Genomic DNA, 25,764 nt, shown 5'->3' on the forward strand with positions numbered 1-25,764 from the left:
AGAATGGTTTAGTTACTTAAAAGTAATCACAAACAAATATGATAAATCAAAGAGCTGAAATTATCGAAACACACATTTCTTTTTATATTCACTGTCAATCGTCAAAAGCAGGGGAAATGAATTCTTATTAGGAATGAATGAAGTTGTACAGACTACATGGTAGACGTACGGAATTACTATCAAACTAAACCAAGACATTATCAACGATACTATGGAAATATTGGTACCAGAACACAATATTAATAATGAAGCGTCTTGCCTAAGTCTGCCCGGACTATGGGGAGTTGCCACGACAACCAAAGTGAACCACAAATAATCTATAATGTCGGTTTGCAGTGTTAATGTCCTAACGACTATGAGACTCCCTGCTTATACGTGCATTACATTACAGCCAGCCCAGATCAGACACACGCACCGTTGAAAAATGTACATGGGTTAAGAATGACTGCCCCGAAAGAAATTCACTTGATATATTAAATAACGTCAATAATTATTTCCATTTATTAAGAGGCAATAATACTGTTTTCCATCATCCATCTAAGCACGAAGTATAGTGAATGGGACAAATAATATATGACACTCTGTAGATTTCATTTGCCATTAATGTCAGTCAAAAAATTTCGCCTACCGTACCTACCTTCAGCCACTAGAGAGAGAGAGAGAGAGAGAGAGAGAGAGAGAGAGAGAGAGAGAGAGAGAGAGAGAGAGAGAGAGAGAGAGAGAGGAGCCATCTCAAGTGATGAGATGCTGCCTCTTACGGGAGAACAAAGGACTTTTAGATCTCAAATGGAGTTTGGAATTTGCATAGTTTAAGAAAATGACGCTTGGTCAGAATTGATGGAATTTGTTTTTCCTTTTTAAATATTTATGGTTTTACTCTAATTATTTAGCGTTCAAATGATTCTATAAATAACATTTATTAACATACATTCCATGAAAAGGCAGTAACAGCAAGGATTATATTTCAAAAAATTTAATAACTGGTATACAGTATATGCATGAGTGAAATAAAATCTAAAATGAAAGTTAATAAAATGGGTTACAGAGTACAACTACACCATTTTTGTACACCATTTTTGTATACTTAACAAACAAACCATTTACCTCTATCAACACACTAAAACACATTAATTGATAGAAACTGTCATTTATCAAATAAACAAAAGAGAATAACAAGGAAGAAAAGGGATGCCTTCCAAGACTAAAGTTAAAAGAAAAAAGAAAGAGAGAGAGAGAGAGAGAGAGAGAGAGAGAGAGAGAGAGAGAGAGAGAGAGAGAGAGAGAGAGAGAACAAGCAAACGGCTATCGGGTTTCCAATCTCAAAGCAATACCCATCAGAAAATGAATCCTCGAACTTTGCATTGCGCGGCCTAAGAAGAAGCTTTACCAAAAAGAGAATAAGTAATTGTAATATTTCTTATACAAAGCTTAATACACATCTCAAGGTTCTCTGGACAAACATATTTGCCCTCACCTTCGAACCTCATGTCATCAGGTTCTGGGAAAAAAATAATTTCAGAAAAAAATAATTTCAGGTTCTGGAAAAAATAATTTCAGGTTCTGGGAAAAAATAATTTCAGGTTCTGGGGGAAAATACTTTCAGGTTCTGGGGGAAAAAAATTTCAGGTTCTGAAAAAAATAATAATTTCAGGTTCTGGCAAAAAAATAATTTTCTTTATTCAAGGTTCTTAAAACTAAAAGTTTTGACATGATATTCAGGAAAAAGCTTATGAGAAAAGAGCACTATGATGTTTCTAAAAGCTTATACTGGCTAATCAGGCCAAAACCAAAAATTACATTGGGAAATTTTGAATTCGATTAATTATCTTAATACATTACTTGTTGTATTAAACTTTCCAGCATCTGTAAAGAGCATCTGAATCATTAGGCAATTCAGCATTAGTTGCAATTCTTGAAAAAAAAAACGAAAAGACTGCGGGTATCTTTAAAAATTTCAGCCACAGGGTAAACATTTCTTTGATTCTTCAATTGTGACGTCTTAATCTACCTATGCAGCTTGGCGATTACGTGAAAAATGAATGAAAGAATAAGACGAGATATGTACAAAGCTAAGTCTTAGCGGGACTTAGCTTTGAGTTATTAGGAGAGAACTGGCCGAACGATTGACCAACCCTATGCTGCAATGCTGTTAACCAGGGTAAACGAAAGGTAGGCCTAGTCAAAGCTGGCCTAGTTATCAAAACTGACAGGCTGAAAGAAGTGCCTGATTTCATATTACAAATCACCGGTACAACTACTAAATTCTTAGATAAGAGAGAGAGAGAGAGAGAGAGAGAGAGAGAGAGAGAGAGAGAGAGAGAGAGAGAGGTGGCTGAGTATTACAAATCACTGTTACAACTAATGTATTCTTACATGAGAGAGAGAGAGAGAGAGAGAGAGAGAGAAGGGGATTGTGGAGAAGAGTAGATGAGGAATGGGGAATAACACTTAGTAAAGATACATATATTACTCCTAGAAAGATAAGATACAAAAACCAGAATAATGGAAATTAGTATTTTAAAGAGAAACTAGATAAATTTTCTTCATCCTCGGTGTCCTCCTCATAAAAATAAAAACGAAAAACAAAAAAACAACACGGAACACGCCTGCCAAGGAACACGACACGACACAAGACGTAATATGAAAATCGATCAAGATTCTCCAATTAAACTTTTTTTTTAATGGTTTGTTTTTAAGCCGATATCGAAGGAGCTAAACTTGCCAATACCTCACGCGTGGGACGATGACAACACTTTCTGAGAAAGCACATTCTCTGGGAGCCTCAGTAAAGAGGGAAGAATGAAATGGTGTTTAATGATAAGAAGGAAAAATTATAAGTACATTCTCTCAGAGCCTCAGTAAAGGGGGAAGAAGGAAAAGTTATTTAATAATAATGAGAAAGTGAAAAATAACCTTGAGAAGGAATTTTAAGAAAGCGGAAGTTGAAATAAAAATTCACTAGCGACAAGGAATAATGCCCAGTAAAGGATGAAGAAGGAAATGGTACTTAGTGTGAAGAATGAAGAAAGTAAAAAAAAAAAAATCATCGTAAGGAGGAATATTAAGTAAGCGGAAATGGAAATAAAAATTCATTAAGTGACAAATGATAATGGAATGGAATGGAATATAGAATTTAGGCCAAAGGCCAAGCACTGGAACCTATGAGGTCATTCAGCGATGAAAGGGAAATTAAGTGTAAGAAGGTTTGAAAAGTGTAACAGGAGAAAATTCTCGCAATTGCACTATGAAACAACTGATAGGAGAGTTCGGAAAGAAAGATATAAGAAAGATAATACGAACGGAGGTACAGTAAAAGGAATGAAAGGGGTTTCAGCTAGGGGTGGATGGGACCCTGCAAAGAACCTTAATTAATGCCTACAGTGCACCGCGTGAGCTGCACTGACGGCACTACCACCCTGCAGGAGACAGGTGATAATGAGCAAATATTCGTTCATCAAGAATATGTTCTTCATAGACGATATGTGGTAATTATAAAATTATATCAGACCGCTCTGACCTTCGTAGAACTCTAGCTGTTACATTGTACAGCCAAAAATATACTAACAATATCATGTAACAGCAATAATTAACTCTAATTATACACCCTCGTGTAAGTGCAATAATTACCTATTATTAATTCTTAGTTTAAAAATACACTCATGTACAAAATTAGCAGTTTAGTTAGTCTACCTTCGTTTGTTGCACACAATTCTTAATGTCGGATTAATCCTACCTTGGGAATACTTTACACCCAAAGAGAATTATAAGTGATAAGTGTATCTGCCCAGCGGCTTTTACTTGACACAACAGACTTAACAAACACGAGTTCATTACTCTACCACTGAAAATCCACAAGTAATCATATAATCCGCAAATAATTACATAATCCATAAGTAATAATATAATCAACAAGTAATTATACAATCCACAAGCGCTTATATAATCCACAAGTAGTTATATAATCCACAAGTAATTATATTAGCCACAAGTAATTATATAATTCACATAAAATTACATAATCCACAAGTAATTATATAATCCACAAATAATTAAATAACCCACAAGTAATTACATAATCCACAAGTAATTATATAATCCACAAATAATTAAATAATCCACAAGTAATTATATAATCCACAAGAAATTACATAATCCACAATTAATTATATAAACCAACTGTCATTACATAATCCACATGTAATTACAGAATCCATAAAGAATTATGTAATCCACAAGTAATTACATAATAACTGGAGAAGGATTATCAACGAAGTAGCAAGTGATTACAGTAAATTACAAAACCATAATTATTCTTTCGAGGTACTGGCGAAACGTGAGTGATCATGGAATAGAGATGATGACAAAATATTGATTATGAATAACGCAGGTGACGACGAGACGGGCATTTACACCCATTCATATTTTTCAGTTGCCTTCATTTTTTACGGTTATTATCATGGAGGCTTTACATCTGGATCCGGTTAAAAATATCTTTTGATTATTGATGAATAAAAGAGAATACCAGATAAAAACGAATGTATTTCAAAGTAAAGGGATATACTTCACAAAGGAAAAACATGTGATACATAAAAAAACATTAACAGTAAGCAACAACTTGAAAAAGAAAATAACCCGAGGAAAAAAGAAGACATAACAATACAGCCACGAGAAAACGTCAAGAAGAAAAACATGACCAGCACAAAAAAACAAGCAAAAATAAAAAGAGAAAAAGCCAAGAATAGAAAAAAGAACGCCACAAAAAAAAACCAACGTAAATAAAAAATCAATGACCTAAGGAAAGAGAAATGGAAAATAACAATAACAGCCTCTCGAGTCCCTTCCACCCTCCTCTCTCCTTCACTCCCACTGGGGGGAGGAGGAGGAGGAGGAGGAGGAGGAGGAGGAGGAGGAGGAGGAGGAGGAGGAGGAGGAGGAGCACGACCTTCACCCTCCAGACGTAAAAAGGCGTCCTGGAGGAGAAGCGCCTCTGTGTCTGCTATCAGCGATGAAATCAAAACGTTGACCGGACAAAAAGGTGCATAAATGTCACCTTTATTCCACTCGCAGCTGCCATTGTGGCAAAGTGAGAGAGAGAGAGAGAGAGAGAGAGAGAGAGAGAGAGAGAGAGAGAGAGAGAGAGAGAGAGAGAGAGAAGCTTACGTACAGTGAAAATAATTCAACAAATATAAAGAAATTATGACATAATATTCTGGTGAGAGGGATTATAGCATAATAGTCTGGAGAGAGAGAGAGAGAGAGAGAGAGAGAGAGAGAGAGAGAGAGAGAGAGAGAGAGAGAGAGAGAGAGACCACCTTTTAATAAAATACACGAATATCCTCACTGTTATCTATACAATCGACTTTAACGCCAATCCCAGGCTGTCATTCAATTATCGTACAGGCCTACGTATGTACATGCGTGTGTACCTCAACGTACAATGCCAAATCCCAGTCGTGGACAAAACCTAAACACGTATGCGGACACCGACACATTCCAGTCACAGACGAACGGGAATCCATCTTCGGAATGGCCGAAAAATCCCGGGGAAAAAGAAATCGATGGGAGGTCTTATTGGGCCAGGAACTGGGAACAAACTTTGCAAAACTGCCTTCCGTAAGTCGCGCCAACAAGTAAATGTTATGAGACAGAGGATGTTGTTATTATATTTATTATATTTTTTACATAAAACTTGGTTAAACCTCCGACCTTTCTCAAGGACCGAAGGGCAATCGGAATATTCCGTATCGTTCTTGACTCTAATCTTATTTTTGCTTTTATCGCAGCAATAATAATAAACACCAAAAGGATAAACAGAAAGGTTTGTACACGCAAGCAAAAAACAAGCACAGAATCATTTGCATAACATTTTATATGCTTTGATAAAAATTCTTCTCTCTCTCTCTCTCTCTCTCTCTCTCTCTCTCCACGTGGATCTACCATTTAGCCAAAACAGTTTTATAATTTCACTAAAACGTCTGAAGCGTTTCCAGGATACAAGTATTCAATTATTGTGCAGCTTAGACAACGAGTACCGTCCTACTAAGAACGTTCAAAGGAACACGACAGAGAGAGAGAGAGAGAGAGAGAGAGAGAGAGAGAGAGAGAGAGAGAGAGAGAGAGAGAGAGAGAGAGATTCAAATAACAATTAAAGCACTTCCTCTCAAAACGTTAATCTCCCTCGCAATACGAAAGTGAGTTGTTTCTAAAAGTACAAGAAAATAAAATTTCCCCTTAAAAAACCTCACATCAAACAATGATTACCTCCCACAGCCACCACAGAACAATTAGTCCGCGGATTATAAAAAAGAAAAGAAAAAATGATAGTGATTAATAGAGATGAATGCACTTTTCTTTCCAGCTGTAAAAAAAAAAAAATCGGACATTACACTGGTAATTAATAACGGAAATTTCCTCTCATTACGCAAATAAATACGTCCATCACTAAGGGAATGGCTACAATCGTAGCCGTGCCATTCATCAGGGTTTTTTTCTCGTCCGTCTTCATTTTTCCTCGTTTTCCGGGAAGGAAGAATGAGGTAAATGGGCAAAATTCAGACTGTCATTACCGCACTTTATGATACGGGGAGAGGAGTGTGTCCTGACGTTTAAGCAAGGACTGGGAAACAGACGAGTACATTATATGAATGGAAAGATTTGGATACTGCTCTTCACTGTCAAGTTTTCCGTCACACTCGCAGAGATATTGAGTTTTCCTTGTTTACATCTTTTACAGAGATGCAAATTAAGATTTTTTTTTGGTAATATGAACTATATGCATTATTCTCATCTCCTTATCTGAGCAAAGAATAAATAAGGGCATCTCCATGGAGAACTTTTCCCAGATTCCAACTTACTTGGTTTACACTTTTTTGTTTACAAAATAAAATGCAAAGTTTATTCATACACTTGGCATCTGGATACTACTGCTCATTGCCAAGTTTTCCGCTATATTTACAGAGGTGTAAACAGGGATACTTCCATTATTCTTATCTCTTTATACAAGCAAACAATATGGAGAATTTCTCCCAGATTTCAACATATTTGGTTTACACTTTAAAAAAAAAGTTATTAATTCATTCATTTTATCCTGTGCTTCTCTCGCCACTGGCCTGCGTGCAAGCAAGCATACCGAGAGTACCTTCGTCTGAGCTTAGGACAGTACTTAAGATCCTAGGGTCGGTGCTTGGTGTCGCGATCCTCTCATTAATACATTACCTTCTGAAGGAGGTGCGTTACAAATTATTTGAAGCATAATGAAAACAAATGAGAAAAATTATCTCGTAGGGTTTTACAAGATAGTTGTGTAATTATTATTATTATTATTATTATTATTATTATTATTATTATTTGGTGCTCTAGCTCTTAAGACGAGGGGCATTCAGTGATGAAGGTGGACCTTTGGACCTTTCGATGGTATTAAAGCTTTATAATTAAATAAGCGGTCTTCAATATTGTCGAAGTTAATCGAGGGCAAACTCCAATAATGAGTAGGAATAATAAGAGCATTAATACCATATGATCCACGTAATCATCATGGTCCTAATAGCAATAAAACTTACTGTACATCAATTATCTGCTGTTTGCCCTTCTTTTGACATCCCTCTTCTGACAAAGTCAAAAGTTCCGCAAAGCATTATCTTATCATCATTCCATAAAAGCGAAAAGCATACTAAAATAAACCAAAAAAGAAGAAAAAAAGAAAACAATCACTTAATATCCAAATCAATCTTGAGCCGTTTAGCTAAGCACTAATGACGTTCCGTGTTTGTTCCAATAACCGTCCGCGTTATTTGGTCTTAATTCCGAATTCGAGCGCAATAACGCCGGAAATTACTCTTAATTACAACGTATCTCCGGGGATTTCCCTGTTAATGGCAGCAACTGTCAACATTATTCACAACTCCCGCGGGGCTAAGGAAAACAAAGAGAGAGAGAAAGAGAAAGAGAGGAAATGAAAAAAAAAAATCATTTATCCCATAAGGATTCAATTCTGAAAGGCAGCGTCGAGGATATCACATGAATGGCGATACAAATAGATTTCCCCTTATTCTTTTAATTGATTCCGGAAGCTGCTTTCGTTCAGATATTTTGGGGATGAATTCGGATGACGTCGTACTAATTCAAAATTGATATTACTTGGTATTTTGTATGTAAGCCTTATGATTAATAATTAGTAAGAGCCTCTACTTAAAAACATATTTCATTAAGCAAGTACATAAGCACGAAATGTACTTCTCAGCTTGACAAAAATAAGACTCACAGGAAATGGAAACTGCTTACTAAGTAACTATTCACAAAAATCACTTTACAAAATAAACTGCTTACAAAGACTAATACTGACTTAAGCAGAATAAAACCTTCAAAACACATCATATTTGTTTAATTTCTGACATCTACTTAAAAATGAAAAGTCATGATAAATTACCAGTCACTTTATTCCAAAGCTCCTAACATTTGTTTCAACATTTCCAACATTCACGTAAGGCATAATAATAATAATAATAATAATAATAATAATAATAATAATAATAATAATAATAATAATAATAATAATAATAATAATAATAAAAAGAGATATTTCCTTCAAAACCAAGAATATTGGAAAATACCCACAACAGAGCTTCGTCGGAAAATACATCCTATCTGGAGAAGGGTTTATATATATAAAAAATAGCAGACGTCGATATCCAATACCATATAGATTTACCCAGAGGAAATAAGGAGGGAATTTGGGATACAAGTGATTCATCTGAAGCTATAGAGGGATTGTGGGTGTATCTGGGAGAAGTGATTTAGGGAGCCAAAAACAAAATATTCCCCAAGCGTCTATTACATAACAAATGCTCTCTCTCTCTCTCTCTCTCTCTCTATGTAGTTCTTGGCTCTAGTTTAATTTTTTCTTTCTAATAGCGTTTGTCTAACATACACACCTATACATACCTACAGACACACGTGCATATATACATATATATATATATGTGTGTGTTTGTATGTATATATACATATATATATATATATATATATATATATATATATATATATATATATATATAGAGAGAGAGAGAGAGAGAGAGAGAGAGAGAGAGAGAGAGAGAGAGAGAGAGAGAGAGAGAGGGAGGCCTATATATAAAGAGATAGATAGCTAGATATATAGATAGATAAATAGATAGATATATATAATATATACAGATATTTATAACTCTCTCTCTCTTTCTATATATATATATATGTATGTGTGTGTGTGTGTATAATGGCGTAGCTCAGTGATAACGTTCTGAGCTACAAAAACTGTTTCTTAAACACTTCATCCACATACACCGTCTTCCCTGTCTAAATTCACAGTTCTTCCCTTATCAATTCTTCTGTTATATACCTGTCTTGTTGCAGTTTCCTGGGTCTAAGCATCTAGAATTCTTACACTTGCCTTTGTCATCTTTCCTTTCATACCAAAGAATAAATATACTCCCCTAAATACATCCCGATGGAACCTTTCCTTGCTTGAGACATACCTTACACACCTTGATCAAGCAATCAATTACAACATTAGCACTATTCCAAAGTATCTCATTTGCATTCCCATTAACTCTTTTTCATTCACCAATATCCTCATTACCCTTCCTACACATTCAACATTCACTTGCACAAGCATGCTCAAGTTTACACACACACACACACACACACACACACAAGAGAAACTTGACTGAGCGCACCTAATACCAAAACTTCCCACACTACACTTGCTATGTTTCAGACACCACCAGAAGCTCCCTCCACTGTTTATACCTCAAATATACGATCATCTTACCGACACGACATTAAACGTGAGCCAACAACCGAACAACTGCGAGGATGAAGAGGTAAATACAGTGACCGGGCCGGAGTGAAACTGTTTACGCAAGGTGCGTAAGTTTGTGTGCATTTAACGCCTTGAAGGGGGTGGATGTGAAGGAGACGTGTGGATGCCATTATACACACGGACCGAAATAACTTTTCCAATAACATTTCTAACTTGGTCCTGCGCGTGGTATCACATTACTTCACGCAGTGATACCAAACACGCTCGAGTTTTGCTGGTAGAAAGAATTAAATCTCCTGCACTTTCACATTTGAGTATTCCGGACATATTGATGATTCTTGAAGCATGCATATACACCCACACACACACACATACACACACATATATATATACACAATTTATATTTACACACATACATATATACATAAATAAACACACACAATATCTATATACATATATGTGTGTGTGTGTGTAAAATCTTGCTTGATTTTATAATGACTGTATCTCGTAACCTTCGGTAGAATTTGAAAAAACGCAATAGGACGATCTGTGTAAGGCACTGATGTGACACTAAAAATATTGGAATTCTTACTATTAATACACAACATATGACGCTAAAGCCGCCCACCTCCTTCTCTCTCTCTCTCTCTCTCTCTCTCTCTCTCTCTCTCTCTCTCTCTCTCTCTCTCTTACCATTTATACAAAATAAATCACAGCAACGACTACAACTTCAAAACCATCACCAACGATAACAACAATAATAATACTGAAGGGTATTCAATAACAATAATACCATTAAGCCATTAACACTTCCCTAATCCATTTCGATACCCCTATTACTGTAAGCATCGAATCCCAATGGGAAATATATTGAAAAAATGTTATATTTCCCAGTAGAATTCATCCCCGAATATGTTAGGTTGACCTAAATAGCATGGGTTCGAACCCCACCTGGAAGTATGTTCGTATTTGGTGCTTAATACTAAACAAACCAGGTATCACGTGAATGTGACCGGTATATATCATTTTATAACAATAACAATAATGATAATAATGAAAAATAACTATAATAATGATAATAATAAAAATAATAACAAAAACGTAATTCAGTAAATTCATTGCTGCCTATGAATATACATTCACTGGATGCGAAAAAGGTCAGGTTTTAATTGACAATTTACCTAATTCAATTTGAATTTTCAATTACACATTTCATGGGGGCCTTCGAGCTTGCAAAACCTAAAATGAAAAAAACGTAGTGTATTTCAGCGGCTGTATTAATAAATTACATTCATTTAAAGCGCAGATAGAATATGCCCCATACAATATAAGCCACTCGTTAAAATCACGGAATACGTCAAATACCACAAAACAGTCCAGATATGCAATTAAATGTATTGTCATTTACACTTTATTTCAAAGGGTATTTGGAATTCGTAAGAACACAGGAATGCATAAGCAAGCACGCGCAGACACACACACAATATATATACAGTATATATATACATACATATATATACAGTATATACATACATATATATACAGTATATACATACAGAACATATATACAGTATATATATATATATATATATATATATATATATATATATATATATATATATATATATATACATACATACACACATATGTATACGTGTGTGTGTGTGCATAGCAAGCAAGCACACCTTAGGGCAAGCTTAAGGATAACTACAACGGTAAAGCCATTAAATACAAAATTTTGTACTTGGTTTCATGTTTTTGTTATCAGCACATATTTCCACACTCGAATATAGTGACTAAAGATTACCCTTGCACAGTGAGAATTAACTATGAAAAGTTCCCGTACGACCTTTCAATAAAAATTCACCAATGTTAAAATAAATTTAGCAACGGGCCAAAGTTTATTAATATGAAGATTACTAATGAGGCACATATAATATATATATATATATATATATATATATATAATATATATATATATATATATATATATATATATATATATATATATATATATATATATATATATATATTTATATATAAGTATATATGTATATATATAACATATGTATATACAGTATATATAAATATATATTTATGTTTAATATAAGTAAATACAAATAATTTCTGTTTGAATTTCATGTCGATCTGTTGCTTCCACTTTTAATGTTAATACAACATACCAATGGGCGTAGTAGGTGTGGGCGTGAGGGGCGTAGGTGTGGGCGCGTATCGGGGCGGGGCTTGACGGGCCGCTCCATACTTACCTGAAAGAAGAAGAAGAATTAAAATAATGTAAATATGAATTAATGCAAATAAGAAATAATGTTAATATGGACTAATTTACAGTGATAATGTATTTTCGAATTACTATAATTTTACTAAGAATAAGCGTTAGGTAAAAAAAAAATGTGGTAGACAACAGCAAATATGATTTACATGCCAACAGATTTTAAGGCCTAATATTTAGTAATTTCACTCATACTAAAATGAATCTATGAATGAAACAGTGAGTCACCCGATCAATAAATTATTTATGCATGTGCAGATTAATTATATACAATACACAAAAGAATATTAGCAAATACTATTCCTAAGAAAATATGGTAAACAACTGTAAATAAGATTTACATACTAACAGAGTTAAAGGGCTTACTGTATATTTAATAATTTCAATCATACTAACATAAATCTTTGAAGAAAACAGAGAAGTTACCCAATCAATAAATTATATATGTATATCGACAATAATTAAACAGAGAAACACAAATGGATGTCAGCCATTACTCTTTCATTCAAATCCTATTAAGATAAAAACAAATTCAAACCTCTTCGCTATAAGTATCACCCTAAATGAATAAAATAAAATTCCCCCGTCCAAAAATGGTATCGCAGTTCATAAGTATCATACTGAACTCAGGACAAACCAATGAATACAGCTGCTGTATTTTCTGAAGACGTTATAATTACTTTTTCATCGAATACATGAGCTGACAACATTGCGCCGTCGTCACAGTCTCAACTGTGACATAGCAGATATTTTCTTGTCACAGATAAAACAATAATTCCTTACGAAATGCAATGCAATATATAATTTGGAGTTCGCAATACTAACCACGTTGCTAAGGAATTCTAAACTGGATTAGTCGCAAACAGAATGCGTTGGTTAATTACGCTGATGTGGGTTTTGCGATAACAGAAAACGCCAGCCTTCCTTTGTTGTAGTTCATATTATATTTTGTGGTAATACTTTGAGGTATTCCACATAAAACCTTTGTAAAATACTGTTTTGAATATTACAGACTTCAGGATAACAGTTTTACGGTAATATTCTACAAGTGTGCTAAATTAGCATTATTTGCATGCATAGTATAATAATTAATATTGCAAACAATATTTCGGAGTTTTTATGAAGATAAATATATTCCACATAAATGAATTATCACATGCGCAGATGCGCATATGACACGGACTTTTATTTTCATATGGATTGGTTCTTAATGCATACAGAATACCTAAAAAAAAAATTATATTTAATAATGCATTATCTATGATATAAACAGTACTCTAGTGCACATTATACTGTATCTATCATGCATATACTGAAACATGACCGCACGTCTAGAAAACCCTTATTTGAACCAAACAGCCAACTTATTGAAGAAACAATGCCATGAAAACGGGTGCATGTGAGCTAGGTCGCTATACATTTTTAAAAAATGTCTTACTGAAGTTTAAAGGAAATATTGATGAAATAATGATAACATGTCTTCACTCATTCCAAGAATGGGTCCTGAGTTATAGCAGTTCATGCCTGGCAAAGGTACTAAATCATTGTCCGACCGGCGGGGCAACATTTTGGGTGTAGAAAACCCTTTTGTAAAACAACAGAGATAATTGAACATCCCACATTACAGAAGCTCAGGTGAGACATAAAGGTATTCTTTATCTTCTCTTGCTTTTAGTTTTCTGTAAAAGAAAACTATTGAGATGGTTTTGCCTGTCCGTCCGCTCTTTTTCTGCCCGCCCTCAGATCTTAAAAATAACTGAGGCTAGAGGGCTGCAAATTGGTATGTTGATCATCCACCCTCCAATCATCAAACATAAAAACTGCAGCCTCTTGCCCCAATAGTTTTTATTTTATTTAAGGTTAAAGTTAGCCCTGATCGTGCGTCTGGCACTACTATAGGTGCCAACAACACAGGCCACCACCTGGCAGTGGCTGAAAGCTTCATGGACCGCGGCTAATAGTTTCATGGGCCGTGGCTGAGTTTCCAACAGCATTATACGCTGCACAGAAAACTCCATTGCGCCGAAGAAACTTCGGCGCAATTTATACTTGTTTATCTTGCGTCAGGTTTCATGGAGGAAGGTACGTGCGTTAAATACGCACCATTTGGGCGTACCTGCAAGTGTACATATATTTAACGAGTGCAAATACGTTTTATGTTTTCATAATCTTTCCATACCTGCAATTCATTTCCCATTCATTACTTGACTGTATTGTTACTCCAAGACCCTGTCGCCCCCTCCCTCTCTCCTCGTACACTGTCTCCTACCCGTGCTTTCTATCTAAAACATCTGAGAGAGAGAGAGAGAGAGAGAGAGAGAGAGAGAGAGAGAGAGAGAGAGAGAGAGAGAGCATCTGGGGAAGTTAAATAAATTCAATTCGTAACTGAATTTACACATCTATAGGAGTATGAGTACTCTCTCCTATGAGTGAGAGAGAGAGAGAGAGAGAGAGAGAGAGAGAGAGAGAGAGAGAAGATCGCATACCTAAAATAAGAAACGCGTGCAATGAATAAGTAATGGCACTTCCCAACATACAAGGGATTTATGTAGAAGAGCAGCGAGCATAAGAAATTATATATATATATATATATATATATATATATATATATATATATATATATATATATATATATATATATATATATATATATATATATATATATATATATATATATATATATATATGTATGTATATATGTATGTATGTATGTATGTATGTATGTATGTATGTATGTATGTATGTATGTATGTATGTATATACATTCACTTCAGCGCATTAAATAAATTGAACCGAGCCACCGCTGGGCCCCCGTTGACCCTCCAAACAGTTGAATTTCAAAAACCAATATATTTCAAATCAAATATATCCCGGCAATGTCTGGCCTTTATTCTTTTTCATACCTCTGAGAAAGGAGCCTTTTTTTTCCTTTTTTTTTGCTCTCTCTTCCTTTGGGAGCAGTTTGTTTTATTTTTCTGTTTACTTTCCTTTACTTTTTTTCTATTTTTCTATCTGAAATGTTACAAAATTGTACGGGAAATTTATCGACTGTTTACAGACAACTTTAAACTTAAACATGGCTGTACCGAATTCTATAGAGTTCCTTTGTCTTTCTTGGTCATAGGTTAAATAGTCAGGCGAGAAGGAAACACTGTTCAAATAATGATGAATCTAAGCATATGTTATTCATAGCGACCTGATATCACCTGATAAAGAAAGGACCTTTTATGACCCACAAATCATGCATTATCTATTGACATATGAGTAATACTATTTTTCCCTAATGTAAACATATGACATCTCATTAACCTGCTATATATTCAAAAGGGATCGACGTCCTGTTGACGGGCTTTCTATGCAAATATCAATACATTAAACTGAAAGTTTCATAAACAGGGGGTTCATCCCTGGTACAGCAGTTAACATGAAAAATGTCATTTTTCTTTGAAGACACCTCGTTCCAAGTACAAAAAAGAATTACTGGAAAAAGTTCCATTTACGAAATAAAAATAAAGTTTAACTTAAAAAAAAAGATAACAATGAGCATTCCAGGAATTATACCACAATGACTAAATATCTACGTTATAAATATCCTACAGAGCGTTTCATTACTTACGAATTCATGGCGAGAAAATGTATTAGTAATGAGTGCATGTCATAACAAAATGAAAGTTAGAGAGTCTTTATTGCACAACGAAAATATACCTTTCGTTCCAAATACCCAAGAAAGGAAGTTTATAATATGAGCAACATTTCTTATCTAAAATTTGAAAGTACAACGAAAATTACATCGTTTCCGTTCCATACCTCTTCCATCCCCTCTAGCAGTCACTTTCTAGGTCCTTCAAAGCTTTCAGTGACAACTTCCGAATTATACTCAAATATCACAACCTGTCTGTCTCCATTCGGAACCCAATACAACTCAAAACGTACAAACACAAACACACAATATATATATATATATATATATATATATATATATATATATATATATATATATATATATATATATATATATATATATATGTACACACACACACATATATATATATATGTATGTATTATTTATATAGTGCAACTAACGGCTTGCATAGTTATATATGTACGCATGTATCTATACTAGGAGTTTTCTACACAGGAGGTTCATCTGCAATTTACCACTTGAATTATGCAGTGGCATTAAATCTTAGTTTTGTTTCTTCCCTGGCCCCAGTACTAGTTATGGTGAAGGGTTATATATATTATATATATATTTATATATATGTATATATATACATACATATACAGTACATACATATATGTATATATATACACATATATATACATATGCACAATTCTAATTCTCAACACCCATAATACGCGGAAAAGGGCGAATTCCTGCAAATGGAGCCCACCTCGAGAGACTCTCGCCACCCAATCAAATGGAAATCCACGAAGCTTGTTTATCGGGTCTCTTCATTAGCGCCGAGACTGGTGGTCGAGAGTTACTTAATTAGCTCTGTAACGTGAATCTTAGTCCTGGAGATAAGTGTGGCGAGAATTACTTACTGAAAATATACATTACTACAAAAATAAGTTTAAAATGCTCATACTTCTCTGCTTGGACGTTTCGCATACTTGGTTATGAAATATTCTTCTAAACAGACCGCTTGATTAACAAAAAAAAAAAAAAAAAAAAAAAAAAAAGGGAAATCCCCTAAGCAGCATTACTATAGCTGAATCGTCTGCTTTTGCTTTACATTACTAAGTTCGTACAAGTTTCAAGGACACAAATTAACATTTCATTAATTTTCATCCAAATCAAAAACATAATTAATAGTAAAATCCTACACCCATTTAAATCTTGATAGAAAATAAATCGCTGTTTCTTCACAAACTTACAGAAGTACTCAAATGAACTTGAATCTTCTCAAACGTTTTCCTTAAAAATTTTATCACACCAATAAATAAAAAAGCAAATTACAATGTGATAATTTTAGCACCGTCTGAAGCAGGAGTTACAAAAATATGGTAATATTTCGCACCCTCATTCTAATGGACATTAAGAAACCAGTAATAATAACAGTGATGATAATACTCATATATATATACATAATATATGTATATATATATATATATATATACATACATACACACACACACACATATATATACATATATACAGTATACACGCACACACACAAGACTCGAAGACAGAAGACACAACACAAATAAAACCCAACCTTCGATCTCCTTAAAATTCAATAAGTCATCCGTCAAGGAGGAAAAGAAAAGGTGCTCTGTGTTTATTCCTGCAACATGTCTCTCTGTCTCCCTGTCTCTCTGTCTGTCTGTCTCTCTCTAGCGGGAGGGTCACGCGACGCCTCCTTGATAACTGTAGCGACGAACATCACGATGTTTATATTTGCTTTATGAAAGCAAACACAGACACGTATGTAGACTCGTATACATTTCATTTTTACATCAATTTCAGATTCCCCTAATCAAACGCTGCCACGTTAACGTATTATGCCGGGTTCGAAATACGAAATGCGACCCCCCCCCCGCGCCCCTGCCTGCAACAATGTGCCAAATAAGTACGCTCAAATTATACGTTAGTTCAATTACACGAAACGAAAGCTGATGGATTTCCTCGATAAGAATCTGAAACACGAGCACAATCAGCTAAAAGTCCACATCGGAAGGCGGATACATCATAGACGTCCAAAACAGTCTCTGCCTTGCCATAACGAGACGAAAGCAATAAGAGAAAAACGAAAATAATAAATAAGGCAATATGGATGTAAAACGAGAAAGAGACATGCATACAACCCGAGGCTTAGGGCAATATGACAGAAAGCATTTCTTAATAAACATAACCGTTCCCGAAAAAAGGTGAATCAACAGAAACGGTCTTTTTAGGAAATAGAAAAAGAGAGGTAAAACCGTGAAATCAAATGCTGTAATCTGGGTTATTGTAAAAGATGCTAAAACTGTGTTTTTTTTTAATGTGTGTATTAAACATCATGTCAAAATGATATACACTAACTCGTTTGTGAACGAATACGAACGAGAGACTTGACTGATAAGGCACGGCCAATGGTAAATTTAGGAAGAACATGCAAGAACATCATTGCACCCAATAAAAGCAACGAATAAAAAAATCATATAAACGAACTGTCCACGACAAAACTCGAAGATTTGATTCAGACGGCGCAAACTGTATATTTTTTTAAAGTACATAAATATTTTTTAAAATGTTCCATAAAAAAAACTGACCCATACACTGATCTTCACGGTAATTTAAATGAAAGCAGAGTTTTATCCCAATATACAAGGAGCTATGTAACGAAAAAAAAAAAAACAGAAACGTGTTAAACAAAAGATTCAATTAACAGGTGGTTACACAAATGCATATGTCTAAATTTACACGTGACTAGGTCAATTTATATCAAATTTCAGTGAATTACAAACCGCCCCTGAACTTAAAAAATCCTTCAACAAAAAAATCTCAGAAAAAAAACACTAAAACAGTCAAATTACTAGAAACCTCTGACGTTTTCAGTAACCACTGATACAGAAGACAATAACCATTTGATGCAAAGGGAAGTGTGCTTCACTGCTATTTGTCAAAGCAATTTTACTCTCAAACAGGAAACTCAATAAAATTTTCAAAGAGTCTCTTTGGTCATTAAATCTCAAAGGGGCATATTACGACTACATAAAATACTGCTACAGTTCTTGTTATCATTTAAGCTACCTAGCATTATTATTATTATTATTATTATTATTATTATTATTATTATTATTATTATTATTACTCATAATGAGCAAAAATCAATGAAGAAAATCATACGACTTTGCCCACAATATAAATCTATTGTGCGAGAAGAAAAAAAGGAACCATTTTGAGAATTTCATGTTAACACAGAGACAAAAATATTATTGTCCTTGCATTGACATGGGTAATTGGCTGTAATTAATTGCTTTTTCTATAGTAGATGAAAACTTGTGGTGAATACAGGCCAACAGCCAATTTTTTCTTGCTATGTAAAACCACTGACTGCTCAGATTATGCTCCAATTGGGAGAATGGATACTTACAAGTTAGAGAATTTTTTTTCATTTTTAAACATTTATAATGGAAATAACTCTTTTAATTACGAGAGCTTTTAGTGCTAAAAATTCTCTGACTTATAAATTAATTTGAAATATTTTATTACTCTGCTTGTTCAAAGATGACAATGGTACGAGGAAAAGCTTCTATAGTATATTATTATTATTATTATTATTATTATTATTATTATTATTATTATTATTATTATTATTATTATAACTGAGCAGTAGTCTTTAAAAAAATGATAATCCACCGACATCTGTAAAGCACAGTAATCCTCAAGCAAGGATTTTTATAGCCCAAGCCACCGAATTCCCTGGAACTGCTTGAGCACGCACTGCATAAAAGAAAAATTCCTTCATTTACTGAAGCAGCATTCCAAGAATTTGCCTTTGTATAATAGCTGGTTATCCATCCGGAAAGTTTTTCATTTTACATTTCATTTTCATCTTTTTTATTTTTATTATTTATTTTTTTTTTTTTGAGCGTCGATATTCTGAGTAAAGATTACAATTTAGGTAATGACACACTTCACTTTAGAGTGGAATATATTTTGTCTATACGGAGGCTGATGGGGCTGGCAGTCGGTGGTTTTATGCACACCAGGAAAGCTAAGAGAGTAAAGGTCTGTCTGCTACAACAGTTATAATTTTGGTTTTAAATAAATACATTTATTGGGTGTCATCACTTCGGAGTTATGATAAAAATTTTTTCAAATCAAAGTTTACATATTAATTACAATGACTGGATTTTCCCGTACGACAAAAATAATTGCTTTTTACAAAACTTAAACGTGGCACTTCACCCAGAGGATATTCGATATTTCTTTGTAACTAAGTTTATATTTCTAAGAAACCGACTTCCTTACAAGGGAAAATAATTTTCATGGATTTGAATTTTCCTGTCGGAATATTTTCAATAGAAAGTTCAGCAAACATTAAATTAATTTTGTTTTATCTTTTGTATTTTTACACCTCTTACAAAATTAAAGCCATCAAGAGGCCGGTATTGAAGCAAGAACTTTCTCCTGATTGAAAACGATTTTCTGAATTGAATAAATTTTATTGCACTATATCGAGTCCTCTAAATTACTTGACTGGAAAGTTATACAGTTCGTGTGAATATTTCTGAGATGTTTGTATAATAAAAAACCAGAGACAAGGACAACCTGGTTGGACGACTTTACCCTTCAGATCTTGATGTTTTTTTAAATAATGAGCTTTTGCAATAAATGTTTGATTAACATTTTATAAGTATGTATATACATATACACACATACGTACGTACTTATGAAGTGTGTATGAGTGTGTGTTTGTGTATTTGTGCCTCTTTGTGTTATGTATCTGTAGAAGTTTTTTCTGTCATGTGTATTCCTACTCTGGTGTAAACATAAAGAGAATGATTACTGTGCATGAGCATATTCCCTTTCCGTCAAAGAATACCGAGATATCCTCCTGATGAATATATATATATATATATATATATATATATATATATATATATATATATATATATATATATATATATAAACTTTATAAACTTTATCACATACACAATTGTTCTGTGCATTAGTACAATTACTAACGGGACCTCATTCAAACTGGACGGTATCTAGTGGTATGGAGGCTTTATAATGAGGACTGTTTGTCCTAGAAAGCTTGTAACTTTTTCCGAATGAATATCTCCACTAGATACCATCCAGTCTGAATGAGGTCCTGTTAGTAATATATATATATATATATATATATATATATATATATATATATATATATATATATATATGTATGTATATATATATATATATATATATATATATATATATATATATATATATAAATATAATAATATATATATATATAACATATATATATAAAATTTTATTATTTTTCTTCTGCTCTTTCTCTTTTTCTCTCTCCCTCCCCTCATGCTTCCAACCTTAGCAGTAGTAAACCAGTAAGGGCTGGGTAATAGATATTTACAGCGGACAAATATTTGTGGTCAGGGCAAAGCCAACAGACGGCCTTTCTATTTTTGGGGGGAAATGCGCCCGCTGCCTTTCGACCATTCAGCGCAGTTTCAGTAAACAAAACGCGAGTTCAGTGTAAATATAAGGCTATTTGATATCATCAGGTATTTCGACTTTATTATTAGGCTCCTCGCGTAAAAACAAGGTCGTTTTTCCCCTCCCCGAACTTGAAATGCACGAAACGTTATCATTTGCTCTTTCACTTTTACTTTCATGTTTGAGGAGGGAAAAAAAAGTCGTGTATTTTCCTCACCCATCTGTGGCTCTGACCCTTCCCCCCTCCAAATTCTCCTAATAGGTTGACCCCCACCCCACCGCCACTGTCTCCTAACAGGGTCTTTCACCTATCGAAATTTATTTGTGGAAATTTACCTCTACTTACCCAGTAGCCTTCTGAATCGCAAAACTTTACAAAAAATGACCCTCTACAGTCGACAAACTACCAGGAACACAATTCACTGCTTTCTTCACAGATGCACAATGTATTTTGTGACAAACGGTCCAAAATCCAACAACCACCAACCCGACCCACACACGGGATCGATTTAGAGATTCTTCTTGCAACATTCGTTCAGAGCAAAATGAAATGCCGATCCTTTACTCCTTAACAAATTCCAAATTAACGAATAAAATTCGAAAGAGAAAAATAATAAAACCAACTAACAGCTGTTTGTTGCCATTTTTAATGGAATTCGCGAACAAATGTAGTAATTGGTTGAAACATACTTGTTTACTTGGGCTCGTTTGTATTTTCTTTTATGCCCCTGTACCTGGTATGAAACAACAATGAACTGTAATACTGTATCTACACTGTTTGAAGATACACTTTTTGAAGGAGACATGTTTAAAGAGACGTTTGTAAACATTCACAATTACTCCACAAGGTTATTACTTATGTCGCATTTATTGTGTGACTATCCCATAAACTACCAATGTATTGGTAGTTTATGAGATTATATGTATTTGATAGTGACCCCATGGGTACTTTAACAGCATAATTATTCACTATGATAGCAGATAGGAACAGGAAGTTGCTTCCGCTGAATATAAAATGGAGAAAAAGCAGGTAAAACATGCAAGACCTGTCAAGTATATTTCACATCAGTGATTACTCTATATAAATATTGCAAATACTCGTTGTTTTATGGTGCTTGGAAAAATCAGCCGACAACCGACCCCAACGGACCCAACTTATCTAAGTTACACGAATAAATGTACCTTCTTTCAAGAAAAGGCCTTCTGTAAGCGCCAGGACTTGGCTAGAATGTAACATTGGTAAAAGAAAAGAGAAGGGCATACCACCCTATTGATGATTATAGGAGTTAGAGAAAACATAAGCAAGGAAAGAATTCCATGCAGGGCATTCTCCTGTACATCAACGGGTCAGTAGCAATAACAGAATGCGAAGAAAAGTAGACGGTTTTTGATTAAGACTGATTTTAACATGAGATCGTAATCAAGAACCTTTTCAAAGACACAATTACTTTAATACATAAATTTTACAAAAGACTCATCGCAAAAAAAAAAAAATCTTTGATATACACAAAACTTTTTCAACTAAGGATTCAAATATTTTTTTTCAGCATTTTATACTACCAAGTGCATGTACATCATAAACACCTAAATATATGTACACCCAAGTACATGTAAATACAAAAAATGTAAAAACTCCTATGTAAATGCAAAGCATATACATGAAAACGCATGAATACGAGTACATAACTACACAGGCATTTCTATACACACCTATCATATTGTAAAAATAAAAAAAAAGGGAAATTAACAAGTTAATCAGCAACGCGTCCACACTACTAATACAAATGCATCGAAAAACAGAATTCAGCAGCCTGTAAAGACTAAGGAAACAAACACCCATCAGCAGTGACTGACGACTGAGTGAGATGTAACGGCAGGAGAGCCAATTGGGAAGGATTAGGAAGAGAATCCTCGAGGATTCCGGGACGAGATCTGTGGAGTCTCAAGCCGTGAACGGGATTTAATGCACGGCCAATTGATGCGTCAGTAATTAAGGCTAACGACCGTGCCCGTCCCATTCCCGTGCAGGGAGGAAAAATTGGAATTGGAACATAGAATTCAGGCCAAGGGCCAAGCTCTGGGACCTATAAGGTCATTCAGCGCTGAAATGGAAATTGGCAGTCAGAAGGTTATAAAGGCGTAACAGGAGGTTAACCTTGCAGTTGCGCTGTGAAACAATTGTTTGAGAGGGTGGAAAGTCAGATGGAAGAGAATAAGAACGGCGTCACAGTGAAAGGAATGTAAGAGGTTGCAGCTGGGAGCCGAAGGGACGCTTCAAAAGAACCTTCATACCTGCAGTACACACGTGAGGTGTACTGACGGCAGTAGCGACTGGAGAAGTAGAAGAAGAAGAATTAACCCTGAGAGCATCCAGTAAAGACAACGTTCTTGAAAATAACAGAAATAACTTCAGAACGATGCCAGAACAGCGTTACTTTACACACAAACATAAACAACTCAAACACACAAACATACACGCTTTATACAGATTGTCTGTCAAGGTCAGCGATTGCCATATATATATATATATATATATATATATATATATATATATATATATATATATATATATATATATATATATATATATATATATATATATATATATATAAATTTCTGACTCACATCAGGATCGAACCCAGGTCTTTCAATTGAAAGGCAAGGGCGCTGCCCACTAGGCCGTACAAGTCGAAAAAAGTTGGAACCTGAGAGCAACTGCACCCAAGGAATTACCTGGACAAGCTAACTGCTTGCATACCAGCGGGTCGGGAAGTTGGGGAAAACCCGCTGGTATGCAAGCAGCTAGCTTGCCCAGGTAATTCCTTGGGTGCAGTTGCTCTCAGGTTCCAACTTTTTTAGACTTTAAATTGAAAGATCTGGCTTCGATCCTGATGTGAGTCAGAAATTTATTTCTGTTCCACACGTGATTTGTGTTGATTATTTCTATATATATACATATATAATATATATATATATATATATATATATATATATATATATATATATATATATATATATATATATATATATATATATATATATATATATATATATATATATATATATATATATATATAAATGTTGGGAATCACTGGTCCGCGTGGTCAAGAGGTTACAACCTTCGTCTCACAATCGAGAGAATCCCAGGCTCGATCTCAGTCGAGAAACAATTATTATTCCCATTTCCTGAAAATTCATTAATTCATTATATGCCTCTGTTGACTTAAGCAGTTGATTAGATATATGGTAATCAGTCGGTTGTGGCATCATGGCTAAGGTGGAGATGAGGGTATGATTCCAGTTGTCTCTTCCTAAAAGACTTGACGGGGACTGGATAGTGTTTACCTTCTTGAGTGAAAAATCACTGATATGTCATTATCAGCTGCACTTTGAAAAGATGCAAGACATCTCTCTCTCTCTCTCTTTAGTTTCCGTTTCTTCTTTCTTCAGCTGCTTTACGTTGAACTTTTACTATATCTTTATATAAATGAGACAATGGGCAGTCCAACTTCTGACTGCTTACTAATCACGGGGTTTTATTCTACTGAAAGTGTCAAATTATTTCTTAGTTACAGAATTCGTTTAATCCGTTTAATGTATAAGAGTATGTTTATATATAAACAATAGTAAAATCTAATTATACTGTATGTATTTTTCAGCGTGTTTTATTCCACCACTGTGTTTTTTCTTTAAATTAAGAATATTCTGCCACAAAGAAACTCATTAACAGTAGAATACAAAAGACATAAAGTAACTCGCTCTTAAGCGTTGTACTACCTATTACCTTATTGCAATAAGGATATATTAAAATCAAACAAAATATGAAATAATTAAAAAGGCAATCGGAAATTGAAAATATTAAAAAAAAAATATAACATGAACATTCAAAACTCTCTTACATTTCCACTCCTTTTCCAAACAATCGCACAAATTGTGCATTAGTCATTTGGAGAGAGAGAGAGAGAGAGAGAGAGAGAGAGAGAGAGATTAATAACCTCTCTCTCAGCTCAAATGCGGCTTACAATGACATTTCAATGATTTTTCAACCATCCGCAAACTTCCGAGGTTCGCTCGTTACTCCAATAATGAATACGTGTCGTTACAAAAAAAAAAAAAAAGAAAGAAAAAAAAAAAAAAGAGAGAAAGATAATCAAATGTCTCTGATGAGAGAGAGCCAAGTCGAAAGGGGGTAGGGGGATGGGGGAGAGGAGTTTGGGAGGGTGGGGGGATAGGGGGTGAGGTCTGTGTCAAGTCCTGAGACGTAGTAACAGATAGCTCAAGAGACAGGGGTGGGGGAGAGTGAGGATCGTACTGAACATCACATCAGCCGGCAACATCCCCGTCTGTAATTAATAACGGAAATGACAGACATTCAGAAGGGAGATTCTGTCATTCGAGGGATTTTCTCTCACCCGAGACAGAAAGCCATTACGAGAAAAACTCAATGATAGGAGTGAGTATGGACGAAATCCGTCCTTTCTTCGAGCAGGTACACACGATGGGCAGTTCGTATCTGAAACC

General features: G+C 34.5%; 1 protein-coding gene across 4 annotated transcripts in view; it reads right to left on the reverse strand.

The window, feature by feature from the left end:
- Camta (Calmodulin-binding transcription activator) overlaps positions 1 to 25,764 on the reverse strand; it is a 1,022,478-nt gene that overhangs the window by 200,078 nt on the left and 796,636 nt on the right. Inside the window, exon 3 of one of the 4 annotated variants that reach the window (XM_067116406.1) lies at positions 11,980 to 12,063. The exons of 2 other annotated variants lie outside the window; for them this stretch is intronic. In XM_067116406.1, coding sequence (XP_066972507.1) covers positions 11,980 to 12,063 — 84 coding nt within the window. The remainder of the gene's footprint in view (positions 1 to 11,979; positions 12,064 to 25,764) is intronic. One more of the 4 variants, XM_067116407.1, reaches the window with a different exon arrangement.

This window comes from Macrobrachium rosenbergii, chromosome 14 (assembly GCF_040412425.1).
Source record: "Macrobrachium rosenbergii isolate ZJJX-2024 chromosome 14, ASM4041242v1, whole genome shotgun sequence".
Taxonomy (NCBI): Eukaryota; Metazoa; Arthropoda; class Malacostraca; order Decapoda; family Palaemonidae; genus Macrobrachium; species Macrobrachium rosenbergii.